The 20,391-nt window shown below is 33.7% G+C and overlaps 1 protein-coding gene across 1 annotated transcript in view; it reads right to left on the minus strand.

Annotated features, from left to right (window-relative positions):
- The window catches only part of LOC150098383 (leucine-rich PPR motif-containing protein, mitochondrial-like), a 446,274-nt gene that overhangs the window by 143,720 nt on the left and 282,163 nt on the right, over positions 1 to 20,391 (minus strand). The window contains exon 24 of the mRNA XM_090405178.1: positions 6,743 to 6,965. Coding sequence (XP_090261304.1) covers positions 6,743 to 6,965 — 223 coding nt within the window. The remainder of the gene's footprint in view (positions 1 to 6,742; positions 6,966 to 20,391) is intronic.

The following is a 20,391-nucleotide window of genomic DNA, read 5'->3' on the forward strand; positions in this document are numbered from 1 at the left end:
AATTTTAGTATAAGAAATTTATACTGACAGAGGATTAATAACCATTTAGAAAAAATACAAGAAAATGTAAACATCAAGAAAAAATGGAATAACATAAAAGAAATTATTACATCAGCAGCATATCACACAATAAATATAATAAAAATTTCTAAAAAAATACATATATGGGAAAATGAATTAAAAAACAATGAAAACAAATAAAAATCTGGCCTTTAAAAGATGGTTAAGTAGCAAAAAAACTAGATGAAATTGAATATATATATATATAAAAGATGAGCAATAGCCAAAAGAGAAACCAGAAAAAAAAACAGAGAAGGCTGGGAAAAATTTGTTTTATATCTAGAAAATGATATATACAAAATAAGACCGAATGCATATAAATTTAAATACTCAAGCACATAGCACATGAATGCAGATATAAAAGAAACTGCAACTAAAAATTGTGAAATACATTTAAAAGAATTCTTGGATTACTTTACATTACTTGGATCTTTGGACAGATAATACTGACATAAATAAAAAAACAAAGACTTACACCAAAAACTTACAAAATGCTTTAAATGATATAATAACAATGAAAGAATTAAAGGAGACCCTAAGTAAAATGAAAAATGGTAAATCAGCAGATGAGATAAACTCCAAAATACATAAATTTGCTGGAAAAAGAAATACCAACAGAATGGAATATAGGTATAGTAATACTTATATTGAAAAAGGGAGATAAAACAAAACCTGCTATAAAATATATAACAGAATAATAAACGAAAAATTGCAAATATACAATGAAAAAATATTATGTATTTGAATGTCAAAATGGATTTAGAAAAGGATGCTCTATAAATGGATGAAGCTTTTTGTTTAAAACTCCTTATAGAGAAAAGAAGAGAATTTAATTTAGAAACTCATTTTTTTGTTTATAAAACAAAAAAATTTAAAAAAAAAAAAAAGTCAAGTTCAGAGCCCTCTAGCGAGTAATGTACTGGACGAAACACACCAATATTCGGTAGACGTACACAATGGAACATGGGGATTTGATTTAACGAAAAAAAAAAAAAAAAAAAATAGTACCAAAAGTCACCAATAAGGTAAATTTTGGCGCTGTTTACCGAGTAAAATGCATTAATTTGCATTATCGCGTTTCTTGCGAGCGATCATGCAATAAAAGGAAAGCCTGTGAGATTTCTTATCGTTCGTAGACAAACTGCTTTTTGATGCCTCTTACCTTATGTGAGCGTGCTTTGTTAGTCAAACTTTATTATCAGCAGAACAATAATACCAGTGCTTGTCTTCATGATTTTCGGCATATGAAAAATTTACGAAAAGGACCGATTAGCGTAACAAACTTACAAAAACTGATTCGGCGATTTGAAACTACTGGAACTCTAGCAGTGCAGGTAGGCAGGGGACGCAAACCAATCAATCACCAACAAGTTGAACAAGTTGCAACTGCTATTGTGGAACAAGAGATGACGAATGTGCAGGGTACCAGCAGTGCACAAGCAATATCCCGGCAAACGGATATCGCATACACAACGGTGTGGAAAATCCTACATCAGATGTTGAAGTTTTACCCCTATAAATTCAGTCATGTTCAAGAATTGCACCCTGGTGATGTGACCACATGAATTGACTTATCTTTGAGATTCTTAGCGTGCATGGAAGTGGATGATGCATGGCCGTGGCAGATTTTATGGAGTGACGAAGCGCACTTTTATTTGGACGGTGATATTAACACACGCAACGGTCGCATTCGGGCTGCAACTAATCCGCACGTGTGTCTGCAGATGCCTATCCACTCGCCCAAAGTCACAGTGTGGTGCAGATTTACGGCATCATCGGTCCATACTTTTACGAGGAAAATCGTCAAAATGGACTAGTGACCTGTTCCGTCAATGCTAACAGGTATGCCAATATGCTACAGAACTTTGTGGTTCCACAACTGCAGCAAAGAGGATGTCTCGATTCGACAATCTTCATGCAGGATGGTGCACCATCCCCACATCGGATTTCAGGTACAGCGTGTTTTGCGACATTTCTCTGACAGAAGAATCATTAGTCGTGCATTTCCCATGCCATGGACACCAAGATCGCCTGATCTCAATCCTTGTGACTTTTGGTTGTGGAGATTTCTTAAAAGCATTGTGTATCAAGGACATGTACTCGATATTCCAACTTTGAAAGATCGAATAACGTTACACGTGAGACAAATAAATTCCGATATGTTGCGAGCCACCGTGGAAAATGTCGTGCACCATATGCAGTTCCTGGAACATCAGAATGGTGGTCATATTGAACCTCATTTGTAATTAACAATAAACGTCATGAAATTGATGTGTGCTGTCTCTCATTTGCCATTTAGTCATTCATTAGTCACACCTACTAAAATTAATTTGGCAGCACCAAAATTTCCTCTGTTGGCGACTTTTGGTACTTCTTTTTTTTCATTAAATCGAATCCTCATGTTCCACTGTGTATCTACCAAATATTGGTGTGTTTTGTCCAATACATTACTCACTAGAGGGCTCCGAACACTTGACGTTATTTTATAATCACCCTGTATGTTGTTTGATATATTACAAATAAATATTTTACTATATGCAATGTTGAATATATACAAAGACAATGAAATAAAAATAAAAATAAATGAAAAAATTCTGAAAAACAATCTATAAACCAAGGAGTTAGACAAGATGCTTTCTGTCTCCAACACTTTTTAATATTTATATTAAAAATATTAATACAGTGGAATACCTTAAACAATCTAGGTATAGAAATTTCCTGGAATAATAAAATAAATACGTTATTATTATAAAAATCAAGTGGATATTAGATCCAGCATTATTTCAAAGCCGAATGTAGAAACTATGGAAGCTTCATAAAAATAAGTTGACCAGAGAGCTTACGGGAATACACCCATCAGCATTTAAGCGTTTCCTTATCACGGACCACTTTAGAAAACATGAACACTGCCCAGCCATCCATATATTCGCTTTCTAATTTGGTCTATTTTTGATAAGGATTCACTGGCCTGGCTGTTTCTGGATGGTTCTCTTCAGAGACCAGGCAGAAACCTTAAGAGAGCAAAAACTCTCTTTCAGGGGAGTTTGAAAAATGGAGGAATAGTGGCAGCCAGTTTAGTGAAGCAGCATCCTGAGAATAAATACCTTTAAAAAAGGTAATGCAGAATCAGAGCATCTATTAGAAAGCATTTGGAAAAAGTTAGAGAGAGAGAAAGAGAGAGAGGGGGGGGGGGGGAATAGGCTATTAAGTGAATACTTGTCTTCTGGGCACAATCTTTCATTCTGAGGGAGGTTTTTGGGATATCACCTCAGATATGTTGGGCAGAATTGGGATTTTTAAACATTACCTCTCTTCTGCTAAGAGTTTAGTAGAAGAGAGGTAATGTTTAAAACAAAAAAGAATACCAAGCTTTTGGAGGGGCTGTGTACATGATGTGTTTATGCTAGGATAACCAGCACAAGAAGAGATTGCTAATCAGGAAATAAGAAAGGGTCTTTGGTAGTATTAAAATGTACTATATTACCTTCATCCCACTTAAGAATGACTAGGAGATCAGCATTTAAGGGCAACTTGTGAAGGTGATATGGATGGGTATTAATCCTAGAACACAAGTTCTTAATTCAACTGAAGGGATACCAAATGGGCCAGAGGACTTATTAGTATCACGGCTATAGAGTATTTTTTTAATGTCCTTCTGTCAAAAGTGAAATTAAGAATACTATGAAGTTTTTTTTTTGGAATAGTGGAAGAGATTTGCATTGGTTGTCTAACTTGAGAGAAGAGTGAAGTTAAGAGGTCTGCCTTATCTTCAGGAGATGCTGCCATGGGGGGGGGGGGGGGTAGCGCGCAAGATTTGCCCAATAGATTTGGCAAGGGACTAGAAGGATCAACTGCGATTTGAGCAGAGAACAAATAATGCATCTGGCACTTATAAGTCTGCTTTAGTTTTGCTCATGATATTTTTGTAGTTGTTAGGGGCTGTAATGTCAACTGAGTAAGAGACTGGAATCTTAAGTTTGAGCCACTGAGTATGTATTTTTAAGCTATTGAGTCAGAATTTTCAACTTGGATTGCTTTGGCACATTCATTGGTAAACTAAGGCCTGGAGAATTTTGAGTTGAATGGGGAACAAAGACACTCTTCCAGCAAAAATTATTTCAGCTGTGATTGGCCTAAGCCAACTGCTTGGATTAGGAAAATGGCATGGAAAAGAGGTAAAGATATCATACCCCCCCAGCCCCCCGATTGGCACACTACTATATTGTCACAGGATATGAGGCTGAGATTGGCTAGAAGAAGGACGAGCCACAGAAAAACTAACATGGACAAGTTTTTGGTCAGAGTTGCTAAGAGGAGACCTAACATCAGTGGTGTATTTGAAGGGAGCTGGTTAAGAAAAAGTCTATGGTGTTGGGAGAATGATGAAGATTACTTGGAATTCTAGTAAGCAGGTAGGTTGGTTAACATTTTGTGTTGGATCAAGCTAATAGTAAACAATTCAGCTTCTATTCAAGCTTGAACTGGAAAGTTAGAGAAATGGAGCTGGTCAGAATTGTGGACAATGAAATCTCAAAGGAAGATTATCTCACTGTTTGGGTGATTAGAGATAATCACCTTTTCAGAGATAATCAAAAAGCTCAGTCTAATCATCAGAATTAAAAGAGCAGTAAAGGCAATAAAAATTAAGGAACAAAATAAAGCAAGGAAATCTTGTGTCAAAACAGGTCATATATAGGAGAATTCAGGTCTGACAACCTTTGGCATGGGATATCAGACCTGACAAAAGTACGTTTCACTCTTCTTAGGAAAAGTATCACACATGATGTTGTCGAAAGTTTAGGTATGTTCATTCATAGAGGATATCAGTTAAGGTTAGTTCTTTTGTGAATAAAAGTGAATAAAAGGAAATAAAGTAGAAGAAATAGTTGAATTACTAAGTGATCACTTTATAATGGTATAATGGTATATCATATAGTGGAGATAATGCAGTGAATACATGAAGAAATAAACAGGAGGTTTTTAGGACATTAAGAAATTTGTGTGAACACAGCCATAGGACTGGATGAAATGTTGGCCTGTATGTTTCAAGAAATGTGAGAGAAAAATCAATGCCCATAACCAGGTTGTTTCATATAAGTCTCACCGATGACAGGATGCTAAGGTTATGGAAAGAGAACTAGATGATGATCATATTATCTTCATTACCAACAATATGATTAAATAGTTTATTTGTAACCAAATTCTCAGATTCATAAGTTAAAATTGGTATGAACATTGTCTGATATAACTGTCAGTTTAGTGTTTTGGCTAATTTCTTACTCAGTCCTGTATGGAATAATACAAATGTATTCACCTAGCACTTAATCATACCAGCTTTGCTTATTCTTTATTATTATTATTATTATTAACATCTGACCTCCATGGAGTCAGAGACTCATTGTGGGAGGTACACATTATCGCACACAATGTTCATCCAACCATGCCTTAAACTGATTCAATGCGTTTCCATTTGCAACACACTCAGGTAATGCATTCCACTCACCAAATACTCTCCATGCAAAGAAACTGCTACTCACACCCTCCTTACACAATTTCCAGTTATGGACTTTTGTTCTACACCCCTCTCCCATTCTGTGAAAATTCTCCTCTATCTCAACCTGATAACAACCCCTGAACTAGCTTACATGTCTCAATCATATCCCTTCCCTCCTATTCACAAAGCTCTGCAATTTACATTTTCTCATGTCCATGTACTCCAAATTCCAAAGACCACTGACCACCTTTGTGAATCTTCTCTGGATCCTTTCTAACACATCTTCATCACCATGAAAACCCGATGACCAAATCTGTGCACAGTGATCCATATGAGGCCTGATCAAGACCTTATACAATGCCAACATAACCTCTTTGTTTCTGCATGTCAGGGTCCTAGACGTCATATTGGATAATGGCAATGATGTAGAGGTATCATTGCCATCATTGCTTTGCAATGTGGTCAATGTGGTCCCCTGAATGAGCATTACTAAAGCATCTCACTTTAACCCATGCTGTTGCTTGCGGATTATAGCTTGTCTGTCAATCCATTTCTGTATATGAATTCTAATCAACCTCTCTAAAATCTTCACCACTGCTCCAGAGATACTGATAGGTCTGTAGTTAGACAGAATAGTTTTCATACTATCTTTAAGTCTGAGTAATAATATGACTGACAAGATTGGCAGTAAAATCCAATCGCCCAAAAAAGATTGATTTTACACATTTGTGCTTTTGTTAACAATAGTTTTCAGTCCAAAACAGGTTTCTTTCTTGAAGTCGTCTTCCCCCCCAATAGTATAAACAAGTTGCCTGCTTAGATATCTCACCATCTTTCTCCACTGCTTAATATTTTATAAATCTGGCCTACTGTACAGTACACCTCCCATAAATGAACTGTACAATTAAAATATCTTGAAAATACTTGATTTTGTTCAGAAGAAAGCAACTAGTCAATTAACGAACACGCTGAACATTATACATGCACAAATATATATTATACTTCCATAGGGTGTTATTCACTTCACATGGCACCTACATCTGTGGTTGATATTCCTTTCTGGCACAATACAAACAAGACAAGTATGATGTTTACTGAAATTATATGAAATCTTTTAAATGACAATACATTTAGTATACATAACCAAGTGCAGAAGGATTGTAAATTAACATCATAACAAGTACTTACCTAATGAAATGCACTTCAATTAAAGGAGCAAGTATGCTACCAACAGGTTGTACAAATTTGTGCTCAAGAACAACTAGCTCAAACAATTTATGAATATGAAGAACATTTCCTGTATCTGCTGCAGCTAATAATAACTTTCGAATACTTTGATATAAAAGAAATGTTCCTGTTGATAAACAAGCTTTAAATTTTTTGACGTAGTGATCAATAAGAGCTACACCATCTGGAAAATATGTAATGTTTCGCATCAGTTAAAAATAAAAATTTAAAAAAAAAAATAGAATTCATGCAGTCCAAATATACATAAGAATGAAACTCAAAATGACAAAACAGTAAAAACAAACAAATTTTTAAGAGCCTTAAAAAGATTCCAGTTTGCTACTTACACTGCACTTTTCCACATTTTTAATCCAACAGAACAAACACACATTCATAAAGCTATCATAATGCTATTGATTTAAAAAACTTTAATAGTTATAAAACCTATAATTTATTATGATCAACTGCATAGCATGCATTTACTTTTGACATAAACTGCCTAGTGTCATTAAGAAAATAAATTATACGTGACAAGAAATTAATAATGGAGATCAGTTCTTTGTTTAACTAAACTATGTGTAGTTTTGTGTGCTGTGGAGTGTATGAGATATATTCCTTAGTAAAATATGAGTAGTTTATTGGAGAAACATGACAATAGCAAGAGAATATGTCAGCACTGTGTAGTAATTAAAGATATAGAGGAACATGAGGTTCTGAATATGAGCAGGATCACTAACAAAATGGCAAATGAGCAGACACGACACAGGCAAGAAGAAATGTGAATGGAAGAATGTATAACACTGATAAATGTATGAAAGAGATGAGAGAGTGTGTAAGATAGGCAATATAATAGTAATAGAATTAAAAACAGAAGAATGCAGTATGATGAATAAAATCTCATGGCTGTGATACTTCATATTATGTGACACTCCAAACTCCTCTTTACATCCTTTGATATACCAAATCCATTGTACTTAAAATTCCAATCAATAAAAAAGAACACATATGATACATTAAATTTAACAAATTTGGTAAATCAGGCCTCTTGGATTAAGCTCTTAACACCCTACACTAAATTGATTGAAACAGTACCTGTTCCTTACATCATAAAAAAACATGGCATGAATGCAAATTTAAGGAAGCCTGTGAAATTTTGATCAACCATTCTAATCTGAACAATAATTATGATCTAAAAATCCCAAGAATATAGATGGCACACATTCAACCCACATAAATTCTGTTTCAATTTCACCTTAGTACTATAAGCAATAATTTCAGCTCTTATTTCATATATTGGCCACTATCAATACTGCTTTTGTTCTAATTTAACTGTGAGTAATTTCTAGCTAATCAGATGACTCAATTTAACTCGAATGAATTGATGAATCAATTCGATCTTATGCTGGAAGGAGCAACAAGTAAGGCCTTAAACAAAGATGACTCCGGAATCTAAATATATAGGAAAAATATAACAAATTTAAAATTTGCAGACGACATTGCATTACTTTCAAGCATGGAAGAAGATCTACAATGAATTTCTGATAAAATAAAGGAAGAACGGATAAAATTTGGATTAAACCTAAATATAGACAAAACAGAAATTATGCAAATAGGAAAAAGAAACACCTATCTGAAAATTGAAATTGCTAGTAAGAATCTATAACAGGTAGAAAACTTCCCTTACTTTAGAGGAGTAACTGAGTACAATGGTGAAATTAAATTACAAAAGATATAAGCAGATGAATCAGGCAGGCAGGCAGGCATCCCAAACTTTTGGAAAACTAAATAAAATATGAAAATCAAGCGACATCAAACAAGTAACAAAATTAAGAATCTATGAGACAATGGTCCTCCCAATACTTCCCTATGGAAGTGAATGCTAGAATCTCAAAAAAGCTGAAGAGAAAAAATTATTAACTGCTGAAATGGGTTAGCTAAGAAGATTACTTGGAGTATTTCTGCTGGATAGACTAAGAAACGAAGACATAAGGAAACAAGAAATAACAATAATAGACAAAATCCAATAAAGAAGACTACAATAGTTTAGCCATGTGATCAGAATGGACACAGAAAGGTTAACAACTAAAGCCCTGTATACAATGATGGAAGGTAAAAGATCCAAAGGGTGGCCCAAAATTAGATAGACAAAATAAAAGAAAACCAAATCCTGAAAACCAAATCACAACAAGTGACACCAAACTAGACAGAATTGTTCAGATTGAAGAGAGAGAGAAGAAGAATCAGATGACAGTTTCTAGCTTGATGTAGTAGGTTTAGGTCAGGCCAGTAGTACTAATGGTTGAACAAATTAGTGTGACTTTAGCATACTATGTGTATTGGCTTGTCGCTTTGTATATATGTGTGTATACTCCAGATGATGACCCTGATATGAAAGTTGAAATGCCAGGTGATTATTTTGGTTTATATTAAACTGAAGTTATTGCTATAACACATAGTAGCTGTCCCCATAATTTATTAGAATTATGGGGACAGCTACCCATCTATCCATTACTGAATTCTGCAACTAACCAATTTTTCTTATGACTTCACCACTCCTGAGATTAAACCCCTGCATTTCACTTACTTTTATTCTCCCTGCCACTATGTTAATGGATGATACACAATTGCAAAGCAATCACTCAGAAATTCAACTATTTCTTCTGCTTATCACCTTTCTACAATCAGCATTCATTAAAATTATCCTTCCATAATCATTCTTCCCTTTGTTTGCCACAAAGAAGTCTTTGGGATTTCTTTTGGCCTGCTTGACTAATTTTTTTTTCTCAGAATATGATTGGGCTATTTTCACCTTACTAGTCACTCTTTATGCACATTTTTGTTAGGGGTATGAACAGATCACATCAACAGAACATAAATATGATAAAATGAAGATGTTAGGAAGGTGTTAATAATTATTGAATTTATTTATCCTGTAGGCGACTGCGCCATTGTTAATATTTAATGATTTATCTTATATCCTATATAGGCTGCGCCATTAGTTATTTATAATGTGTATTATAAATAATATTTCATTTACTAACAATTATTTTTATTTTTGACTCCGAGTGTCCCTATATGTTATTATATTTGCACAAAGAGTTCACTCCAATTGGTGCAATGACTTTAACTCACTTTTTCAGAATCCAGCTAATCATTGACTCAACACCAAGTACAAAATAAACACATTTAATAAAACTTAAAACAATATATATACACTTCTAGTAAAATACATAACTACAAATACAGATTATATGGATCCAAGGCCTTATTAAAAAAATACAAACTTACTCTTAAGACAAAACACTTTTTCTTTACAATCACAAAAAAAAATGTTCATAGTCTTATTCTCTTCCTGTTAAGGCTCTTTTCAAGATCCCTTTAAAAATTCTTTTTTACTGCCTCACACAAAACAAAATCAAGTTCCTTCCTACTTGAATATATCTTGGCCAGTTTATAAAAACTTAGTTTCAAGATTTCCTTTTTCTTCTGTACTTATTCCTTCTTGAAACATATTATTTCCACTATTCCCTTTTCGGAATACAATATAAAATTTCCTTTAACTGCCGCACACAAAAAATCAAGTTCCTCCCAACTTGAATATTCCTCGGCCAGTTTATAAAAACTTAGTTTCAAGATTTCCTTTTTCTTCTGTACTTATTCTTTCTTGAAACATATTATTTCCACTATTCCTTTTTCGGAATACAATATAAAATTTCCTTTAACTGCCGCACACAAAAAATCAAGTTCCTCCCAACTTGAATATTCCTCGGCCAGTGTTCTAAAAAACTTTCCGAACGCTCTCTTGTTTACCACTGTAACTTGGATACGCAACGCTTTCTTGTCAGCTGTCAATCAAACATCAAGTTCACTCCGGGAGCATGCGCACTTCAACAACGTCAGAAACTACGCATTGTAATAATATGGCTGACTCGCTGTATCCACCAGCGCTGAAGAAAGTCTTTCACAAACACAAAATTCAACATTTAAAAACACAACAAACTTTCTTATAAATAATACAAATAATCAATTTAGTAAGTACTTAAATATTTTTACTTCTTTACATATTATTTTCGTAACGAGCACATCACAAGTGCAGACACTGCGTGTATGAAAACAAAAACTAACAAGCAAAATTAATACGTAAAAATATTCAGAATTTTTAATATGATTATTTTTACATCAGTTTCATTTTTCTGTGAAAAAAAAAATTTTTTTTTTTTAAAAAAAATTTTTTTTATATTTAACTTGCATCCAAACAAACTTTTAATATTTATTTCTAAATCGTTATATTTTAAGATCTAATCTAATTATCTAATCATTATGTATATGTTCTGAATCACTAGTTTCAGAATCATCTGACACTAAAGATAATTCTGAGCTTTCTTCTTCCAAATTAGTATACTTAAAAATTTCATTTTTATACCTTTCAAACACTTCATTTAAACTACTTGAATGATGTCCTAAATCTATAGAATCATCACTATCAGAATCAGTTTCTACAGGTTTTTGTGATTCTAAAAGTTTCTGGGATTCCTTATCCTTACTAACTAAATTTGAGGTATCTTTAACTTCCCTTTTCTTATTTAATCCTATATTTATCAACCTATGAAATTCCGCTATACTTTCATCAATATTAGAATCAATTTGATTATCATTATTCCTACATTGTACATCATCTGAAACATGTGTCTTGGGAATTCTAAAATTTCTTGTATTTTGGTTCACTTTACCAAAGTTTAATTTTTTCTTTTGCTGCATATTTGAATTATGAATATTAGATCTATTCCCTTTCCTATCATTTAACTTTGAATAAGATTCACAATTAGTATTAGGAAAACTACATTCATCCTTCAATATTTTATTCATATTATCACCTAAAGTAACTAAATTTTTATTTCCCAAAAAGTACCTTTTTAATCTATCAGAATGTACATTTAAAATTTTACTAGGATTATTGACATCTTGAATTCTAAAATTCACAGGAGAAAAATTGTCTAAAATTCTAAATGGACCTAAAGCTTTCTTTCCTAATTTCCCAACTCTTTTAATACTAGATTTATCATCTAACAATACTAAATCACCTGGTACAAAAGATTTATATTTTCTAAAGCGATTTATATACTGTCTAGTTTTCTGAGCACTTAATTTACTTATCTCACCTACTAGTCTATGAGTAGTGGAAAACTTATCTATTACTAATTCTAAATATTCATTTATATCACTGTATCCTGTATTTGGAATAACTGAAACAAGTTCATTAGGAAAAACTGGATCAAAACCATATAATGCAAAAGATGGTTTCTCCTTGATAGCAGAATGAAAAGCAGACCTACATGCAAATAATGTTTGAGAGATATGTGTATCCCAATCATTCATTTTGGTGTTTGCCAACTTTGAAAGTATTTGCTTTATGTTTCTATTTAGTCTTTCACACATACCATTACATTGCGGATGATAAGGTGTTGTAAAAATCTTCTTAACATTAAGCAATTTACATAACTGTAATAATAGTTCAGATGTGAAATTTGCTCCTTGATCTGAAAGTAAGGTCTGAGGAGTTCCATATCTACAAACTATCATATTCAAAAACTTTCTTGCAATAGTTTTTGCAGATTGGTCTTTCATTGATACTGCTTCAGGAAATCTAGTTAGCATGTCTATGACTACTAGAATATACCTATTTCCTTTTTTAGTAATTGGTAGAGGACCTACTACATCAATAGCAACAGCTTGAAATGGTCTAGTTGGAATTGGAAATGGTTGTAAAGGAGCTTTTCCTCTAAAAGGGGATCTTATTTGGCACTTATGGCATGACTTGACATACGTGAGTATATCACTCTTCATACCTTTCCAGATGTAACGATCCTTTATTCTTTCCAAAGTTCTAGAAAACCCTTGGTGTCCTGCTAAGTCAGAATCATGGAAAGTATACATAATCCAAGGAATCATTTCAGTTGGTGCCAATATTTTCACCTTCAACTTTCCATCTTCCATTTGTCTAGATAAGAGTAACCCATCTTTATCTAAATACAAGTTATCCAGATTCAAAAATGTATCTAGTTGAGTTTCCTCTTTCAATACTGCCTCATAAATAGTTTTTAGTATGAGATCATCCTTCTGAGCTTGGATAATCTTATCCTTTTCCCAAATTTGTATACTAGGATCCTTATTCTTTAGAGTTTCAATATTAAATACTTGATCACTATCACTAGTATCTAGAAAAATTTCAGGAGACTGCTCTAATTTTCCACTGTCACCTGATTTCCTATCCAAACAGCATTCTACTCCACACAATGATACTGTATTATCAACAAAATTACACACAAACCCATGACGTTTCAGAAAATCAATTCCAAATATTATTTGTACATTTGGATTTGAAGATTCTGGAAGAACAATTAATGAATGAGAAACTTTCAATGGAAAACAAGGAATTGAAATAAAGACATTGATTTGCTTATAAGCTGAAATTTCAGATTCAAATATTCCTTTTAACTTAATTGGATTGCTTAAAACTGAAATATCATTTGGAATTAGAGATTTAATTTTGTTAAATAAGCTATAAGAAATGAGTGAAATGTGTGCACCTGTATCAAGTAAGATATCACAAGGTACATCTTCAATAAATCCTTGTAATACTGTTAAAGGATTACTTTCATTAGCATAAGGAGCTAATGCTACATCAAACTTTCTTTTATGGTTATAGCTGTCTTTGGCTTTACCCATGTTTAGTGAATAGTTTGACATTTCTGTCCTTGCCAGTATAATATTGGAATAATAACTAATTCCAGATTTACTTTTATTCTCTGATTTCTTATTTTGAAAACAAGATCTATCTCTAACATAACAATCTTTAGCAAAATGACCCTGTTTATTGCATCTAAAACATTTTGGAATGTATCTTCTATGAGATGCTTTATTCCTATCAATGTCATCAGATTTACAAGAAAAAGATTGATTATCTGTAAGATTTTTCGATAATGTTAAATCCGACATCATCTTAAACAGAAGTTCCTGTCCTTGTACTATGGGTCTCTGTTGTCTTTCTATTTCTTCACTCAGAAATGTTTTCAGTTCCTCATATTTTTCCAAATCATGTAATTTTACCATGGAATCAGATTCTGGAATATCTTTAGTAAAATTCACAGAAGTTTCCTTAGACTTTTTCTTTTTATTTGCAGCTTTACCCTTTTGAAGCTTTTCTTCTCTCATTTTATCTGTACCCACAATGCTAGAAGAATGAGTTTGATTATGCTGAAAAGAATTTACTTGCTTATTGCTTGAGGAATGAAAAATATCTCTTAATCTTTCTTCCTTTTCTTTAACAAGCTCAAAACATTGTTCAAGGTTTCTAACTTTTTTCTTATACGCTGTTTCTTTTAAATTATCCTTGAGGCCAAGCCTAAATTGATTAAAGAGCAACCATTCTAAAGAGGATTTCTCTTCAGATGAAATATTAAATCCATGAGCAATGGTCCACAATCTATGATAATATTCAGAAACAGATTCCTTATTACCTTGGATACACTGCTGAATCTTCCAAATGTTAGGCCCTAATTCTCTTACATTTGAAAATTCTGATATTAGCAAACTTTTAAAGGTTGCATAATTGTCAGTATCTCTTAGTAAAGGAGATGTGTTTAAGAATGTTTTGGCTTTTCCCAACAATTTATTACGAAGTATAATTAACAAGTGAAAATCTGACCAATTTCCTAAATCTTTAATTTTTTCTGCATACTTAAAAAATGTTTCTATGCTTTCACTACTATCACCTGAGAAAGAAGGTATTACTAAGGTTGGATTTATTAACCTAAAAAATTCTTCATCATTAACTGAAGGAACTTTACTACTAATATTACTATTTTCTGTAGCCATTTTTTTTTTTATTTGAGTCAAGATTTGCCTTTTGGATTCTAAAATAGTTTAGTCATAACCAATTATCCTGTCGTCGACTGCGCCATTGTTAATAATTATTGAATTTATTTATCCTGTAGGCGACTGCGCCATTGTTAATATTTAATGATTTATCTTATATCCTATATAGGCTGCGCCATTAGTTATTTATAATGTGTATTATAAATAATATTTCATTTACTAACAATTATTTTTATTTTTGACTCCGAGTGTCCCTATATGTTATTATATTTGCACAAAGAGTTCACTCCAATTGGTGCAATGACTTTAACTCACTTTTTCAGAATCCAGCTAATCATTGACTCAACACCAAGTACAAAATAAACACATTTAATAAAACTTAAAACAATATATATACACTTCTAGTAAAATACATAACTACAAATACAGATTATATGGATCCAAGGCCTTATTAAAAAAATACAAACTTACTCTTAAGACAAAACACTTTTTCTTTACAATCACAAAAAAAATGTTCATAGTCTTATTCTCTTCCTGTTAAGGCTCTTTTCAAGATCCCTTTAAAAATTCTTTTTTACTGCCTCACACAAAACAAAATCAAGTTCCTTCCTACTTGAATATATCTTGGCCAGTTTATAAAAACTTAGTTTCAAGATTTCCTTTTTCTTCTGTACTTATTCCTTCTTGAAACATATTATTTCCACTATTCCCTTTTCGGAATACAATATAAAATTTCCTTTAACTGCCGCACACAAAAAATCAAGTTCCTCCCAACTTGAATATTCCTCGGCCAGTTTATAAAAACTTAGTTTCAAGATTTCCTTTTTCTTCTGTACTTATTCTTTCTTGAAACATATTATTTCCACTATTCCTTTTTCGGAATACAATATAAAATTTCCTTTTAACTGCCGCACACAAAAAAAATCAAGTTCCTCCCAACTTGAATATTCCTCGGCCAGTTTATAAAAACTTAGTTTCAAGATTTCCTTTTTCTTCTGTACTTATTCTTTCTTGAAACATATTATTTCCACTATTCCTTTTTCGGAATACAATATAAAATTTCCTTTAACTGCCGCACACAAAAAATCAAGTTCCTCCCAACTTGAATATTCCTCGGCCAGTGTTCTAAAAAACTTTCCGAACGCTCTCTTGTTTACCACTGTAACTTGGATACGCAACGCTTTCTTGTCAGCTGTCAATCAAACATCAAGTTCACTCCGGGAGCATGCGCACTTCAACAACGTCAGAAACTACGCATTGTAATAATATGGCTGACTCGCTGTATCCACCAGCGCTGAAGAAAGTCTTTCACAAACACAAAATTCAACATTTAAAAACACAACATACTTTCTTATAAATAATACAAATAATCAATTTAGTAAGTACTTAAATATTTTTACTTCTTTACATATTATTTTCGTAACGAGCACATCACAAGTGCAGACACTGCGTGTATGAAAACAAAAACTAACAAGCAAAATTAATACGTAAAAATATTCAGAATTTTTAATATGATTATTTTTACAAAGGTACTTATTAGTATGGTCAATTAAAAAAAAAAAAGAGTAGGGGAGAAAAGGTTAGCAAAACAAGTGCTTGATGTCTGGAAAGCAATAAAAAGAAACAGAGGGATACAGCTAAGAATGCTTTAAGAAACCAAATTATAAGGTCTTGTTAGGTCTGCAATACTATAGACACAAATATCAGGCTAATTTGGATTTGGTGTGTGTGTGTGGGGGGGGAGTATTAATAATATTAACTCCATCATATAGTGCTATCATGGGCCACCCCTTGAGAAAACATTATCAGAAATTTGATGAACATGGTAGCAAACAATTTAGAGTGGAGTGATGTAATCAAATAGTCAAACTGCAAAACAGGAACTATGAACACTGTTTCTGCATATGGGAATACAGAATGTTCCAGAGAGAAGTAGAAGTACTTTTGAGAGGAATGATGAGAACTGGTTGGTTTGTTGATTTATTGGCACAAGGACAGCAAAGGTCATAATGTGCCATACCAAAGGTTACAGTAGTACATAAGGTATTAATAAATAGTCTGAAAGAAATAAATGAGTTAATAATATGTATGTACAAAAATTAAGTTAAGCAATTCAGCCTACATATAAACAAAATTTATAATGAAATGTGCTTGTATAAATGAATTCTTTAATTTATTTAAATGTCATGCAATTTGTCTGGGTCTGATAACATTTTCCCAAGTGTACAGTTTCTCAGCTAGATAGGTAAAAATTTCATTCTTCTCTCATGAGAAGTGCTAGCATGGCACCAAGAATATGACATATGATAAGATGTGTGTTGCATCTTTCACACTAGGTGAGTTATAAGCCTTCAGTAAACAGGAATGTATAAGATGGCTTACCTATGCAGAGCCAGCAAGAACAACTTCCTCTCTTCTGTCTCTACGATGACTACAAATACTTAATTTTAGGCTTAATATCATGTAATTTGCTTCCATGCTTGCTGCCATGATGGCTGCCACTGGATAATTAGCTTTTGTCTTATAAACTGTCTGTAGTCTGTCTATGGTACTGTCAAACAGTATGTGGAAAAAGTATGAGCTGACCTAGTAGCTGCAGTCTTATTTCCCTTAATTCCAATGTGGCTGGAAATCCAGCACAACTGAACATCAAAATTAAGGGTCTTCATTTTGTACAACAGTTGTAACACCTTCACACAACACTAGATTATACAAAGGAGAGGAGATAGCTTGTAAAGAACACTGCTATGTCCTTGACCTGATTATTTAATGAAAGGCTTGCAGTAGATAGAGTCCTAAGGAGTGAAAAGAAGGCCAAATAATACACCTCACAAGCATGGTTCTAGGATAGAAGTCTCCAATCTGTATAACTGCAGTTGTGGTCAAGGTGTTGGAGAGAGAGATTGCTCAGAAATAGAATACAGGATTGGTGGATGGACATAGTATTCTTTATGATGGTCAGCATGAATTCATAAAGGGTAGGTCCTGTTTTTAGCAATTTACTTTCATTTTATGATAAGATAACAAGTGTGTTAGATAAGAGAGAATCATATACAGTGATTTCTTTGCAAAGAAATTTGATAGATGACCATATGATAATTGATGTACAAGCTGCAGAGGATGGTAATAGATAATATATTAGTATGATGGATTGAAGATTGGCTCTCTCTGAACCATACCAGCAGGTTGTGCATGATGGAGCAGTGTCTCAAAAAAGGAGGGTACCAGTGGCACACCCTAGGGTTCTGCTTGGGCCCCTGCTGTTTACCTTGTTTGTAAACAATATATCATGTGGACTGGCTGGGGATCTTCAGTTGTTTGCTGATGATGATGCAATGTTGGGAAGAATTATAAGTAGAACTGCTAATGTTAATTCCCTTCAGGAAGATTTGAATAGACTTCTTACTTGGACAAAGGAGTGGGGGTTGTAGTTTTAATATCAGTGAGTGCAAAGTGTTGCATTTTGGAGTGCAGAAATATAAGGCTGTGTACTATATCGATGGTGCCATACTTCAGGAAGTGGATGAGATTAGAGAATTGGGAGTGATGGCTGACAGTAGACTGAAGTTAAGAGGGCATATTGCTAGTGTTGTACATCATAGTGCTGCTATGATAAGAAGTATTCTAACATGTAGGGATAAGGAAGTGGTTGTGTCACTGTATAAAGCACTGGTCAGACCACACTTGGACTATTGTGCTCAAATCTGGTCACCTGGATTCCAGTGTGATGTGGAGACATTGGAGAGAATCCAGAGGCAAGTGACTAAGACAATATCAGGACTCTTTGGACTGCTGGCTATGGAGAGAGGGGCTGAAAAATGTTGACTGTCGAGTTTGGTGAATAGGAGGAAAAGAGGTGATATGACAGAGACGTTTAAGTTAGTGAGAGGATTTTATCAGATTAATCCCGATGAAATTATAAAAAGAGTAGAAGGTGAGAGAGGCAAAACCAGAGGTCATCCCTGGAAGTTAAGTAAGAGTGTGGTGAAGAGGAATGTGAGGATTAGATTTTTTACATGGAGAAATGTCAGTGAATGGAATGCATTATCAGAATGTGTTGTTAATTCAAGGAGTGTTAAAGATTTTAAGATTCGGTATGATAAATATGTTGTCAGTTGAATGAACCTCACATGATGAGTCTGCCGACTCCATGGAGGGTGTAATAATAGTAACAACAACAAATTACATGTTTTAGTAGCAGTTTTCTTTTATATGCACAAGGGTAAGCTGAATGTCATGCAACTGTGCTATACAATTATTACAATCAGGTGGGATATGGTTGAAATTAGTAAGGAAACAGCAGAACAAGGTGTTAGTTTTTGAACCATCAGTATATAGATGGGCTGCTCTGTGTGCATTAAACAATGAAGGTACACAGATGATCTTTGTCAACTACAGAAGTATGAGACTTCTGTAGTTGACAAAATGACAAGATGGAGTACAAACCTGTCATAGAAGGAGGCTGTTATCTTTGGTGCAAGCAATGTTGTCAACATTCATTCAAAAAGCTTGCATAGTCTTTTTAACACACACAAACCAAAAAGACATATGGCAGTCTGACAGGTGTGTGATATAGAGCTTCCCAATGCAGAAAAAACTTGAGGCCTATAATCCAGCTTTGAACGTATAAGCACATGGTAAAGTCAAAACAATGAAGATCAATCTGCACCCTATTCAGCAGTGGGTAGAGTGAGAAGAAGATTCAATGCTATCTTCAAAGTAATCCTCACCAGCAGGGAAACATACATTCCCCACAGTAGTCTGACCATTCCCTAACTAAACTCCTGGTTTTCCAAAAGATGTGCCAAGGCTGTTCAAATGAAAAACCAAACATGCCATAACTGGCTCAAATCAAGAATTCCATCTTCCTTTAGAACTTATACCCAAGCTCAAAATAGATGAAAAAAAAAACAATCGATGCTTCCAAAACAAAAACAATCAATGCTTCGAAAGAGCAAAAAGCAGGAAATTAGCAGCCTGTCCAAATGGCAGCCGAGCCTTTTGGTCTCTCGCCAAAGCAATCAGTTGTAACCTTCTGCCCAACACTATTCCCACCCCTATTATACCCAGACTCTATTGCATCATTACCTACAGAAAAATCCAGTCTCCTGGACTTACACTTTGCTTCCAATGCATGCATAATTGACAGTGGTAAAAGTCTCCCAACGATTCCAGATGCCCAACATACAATGCCCACTATATCCTTTTGCAAGAAAGGGATCAGAAAAATACTGTCCAAATTAGACACAAAAAAAGTCTCCAGGCCCTGATGGCATTACTTACTCCAATTGTCCTGCAAGTTTGCACCAGAACTGACTTCTATCCTTTGTTGCCTGTATATACTGTCTTGCTCCACTGGTATCTATCTCACAGCCTGGAAACTGACCTATATTCAACCCATTCCCAAGAAAATATAAAACCGTATTGTCTAATTTCTCATAAAAAAGAACCATTTTCTCCCAGTATTATTTTTTACAATACCAGAATTTCCAGACAATTTGAGATTTTCCTTCATGGAATTCACTTTTAGGACATAATTAAGAGACAATTGTTGCCTTATTAAATGATAGAGCCAGACATCAACTACCCTGACATCAGGCCTCTCTTGGCATAAACACATCACAATCATTGCATCCTCAGCTTCTAAAAAACTAGGATTTCTCTTTTGCTCAAGACCTTACCCCTGAACAGCTGTTAACCTTATGCAAATCACAAAATCCACCCACTATTAAATA

This window comes from Typopeltis vanoorti, chromosome 15, assembly GCF_054136105.1.
Source record: "Typopeltis vanoorti isolate ZY-2024b chromosome 15, IOZ_Tvanoo_1.0, whole genome shotgun sequence".
Lineage (NCBI taxonomy): Eukaryota > Metazoa > Arthropoda > Arachnida > Uropygi > Thelyphonidae > Typopeltis > Typopeltis vanoorti.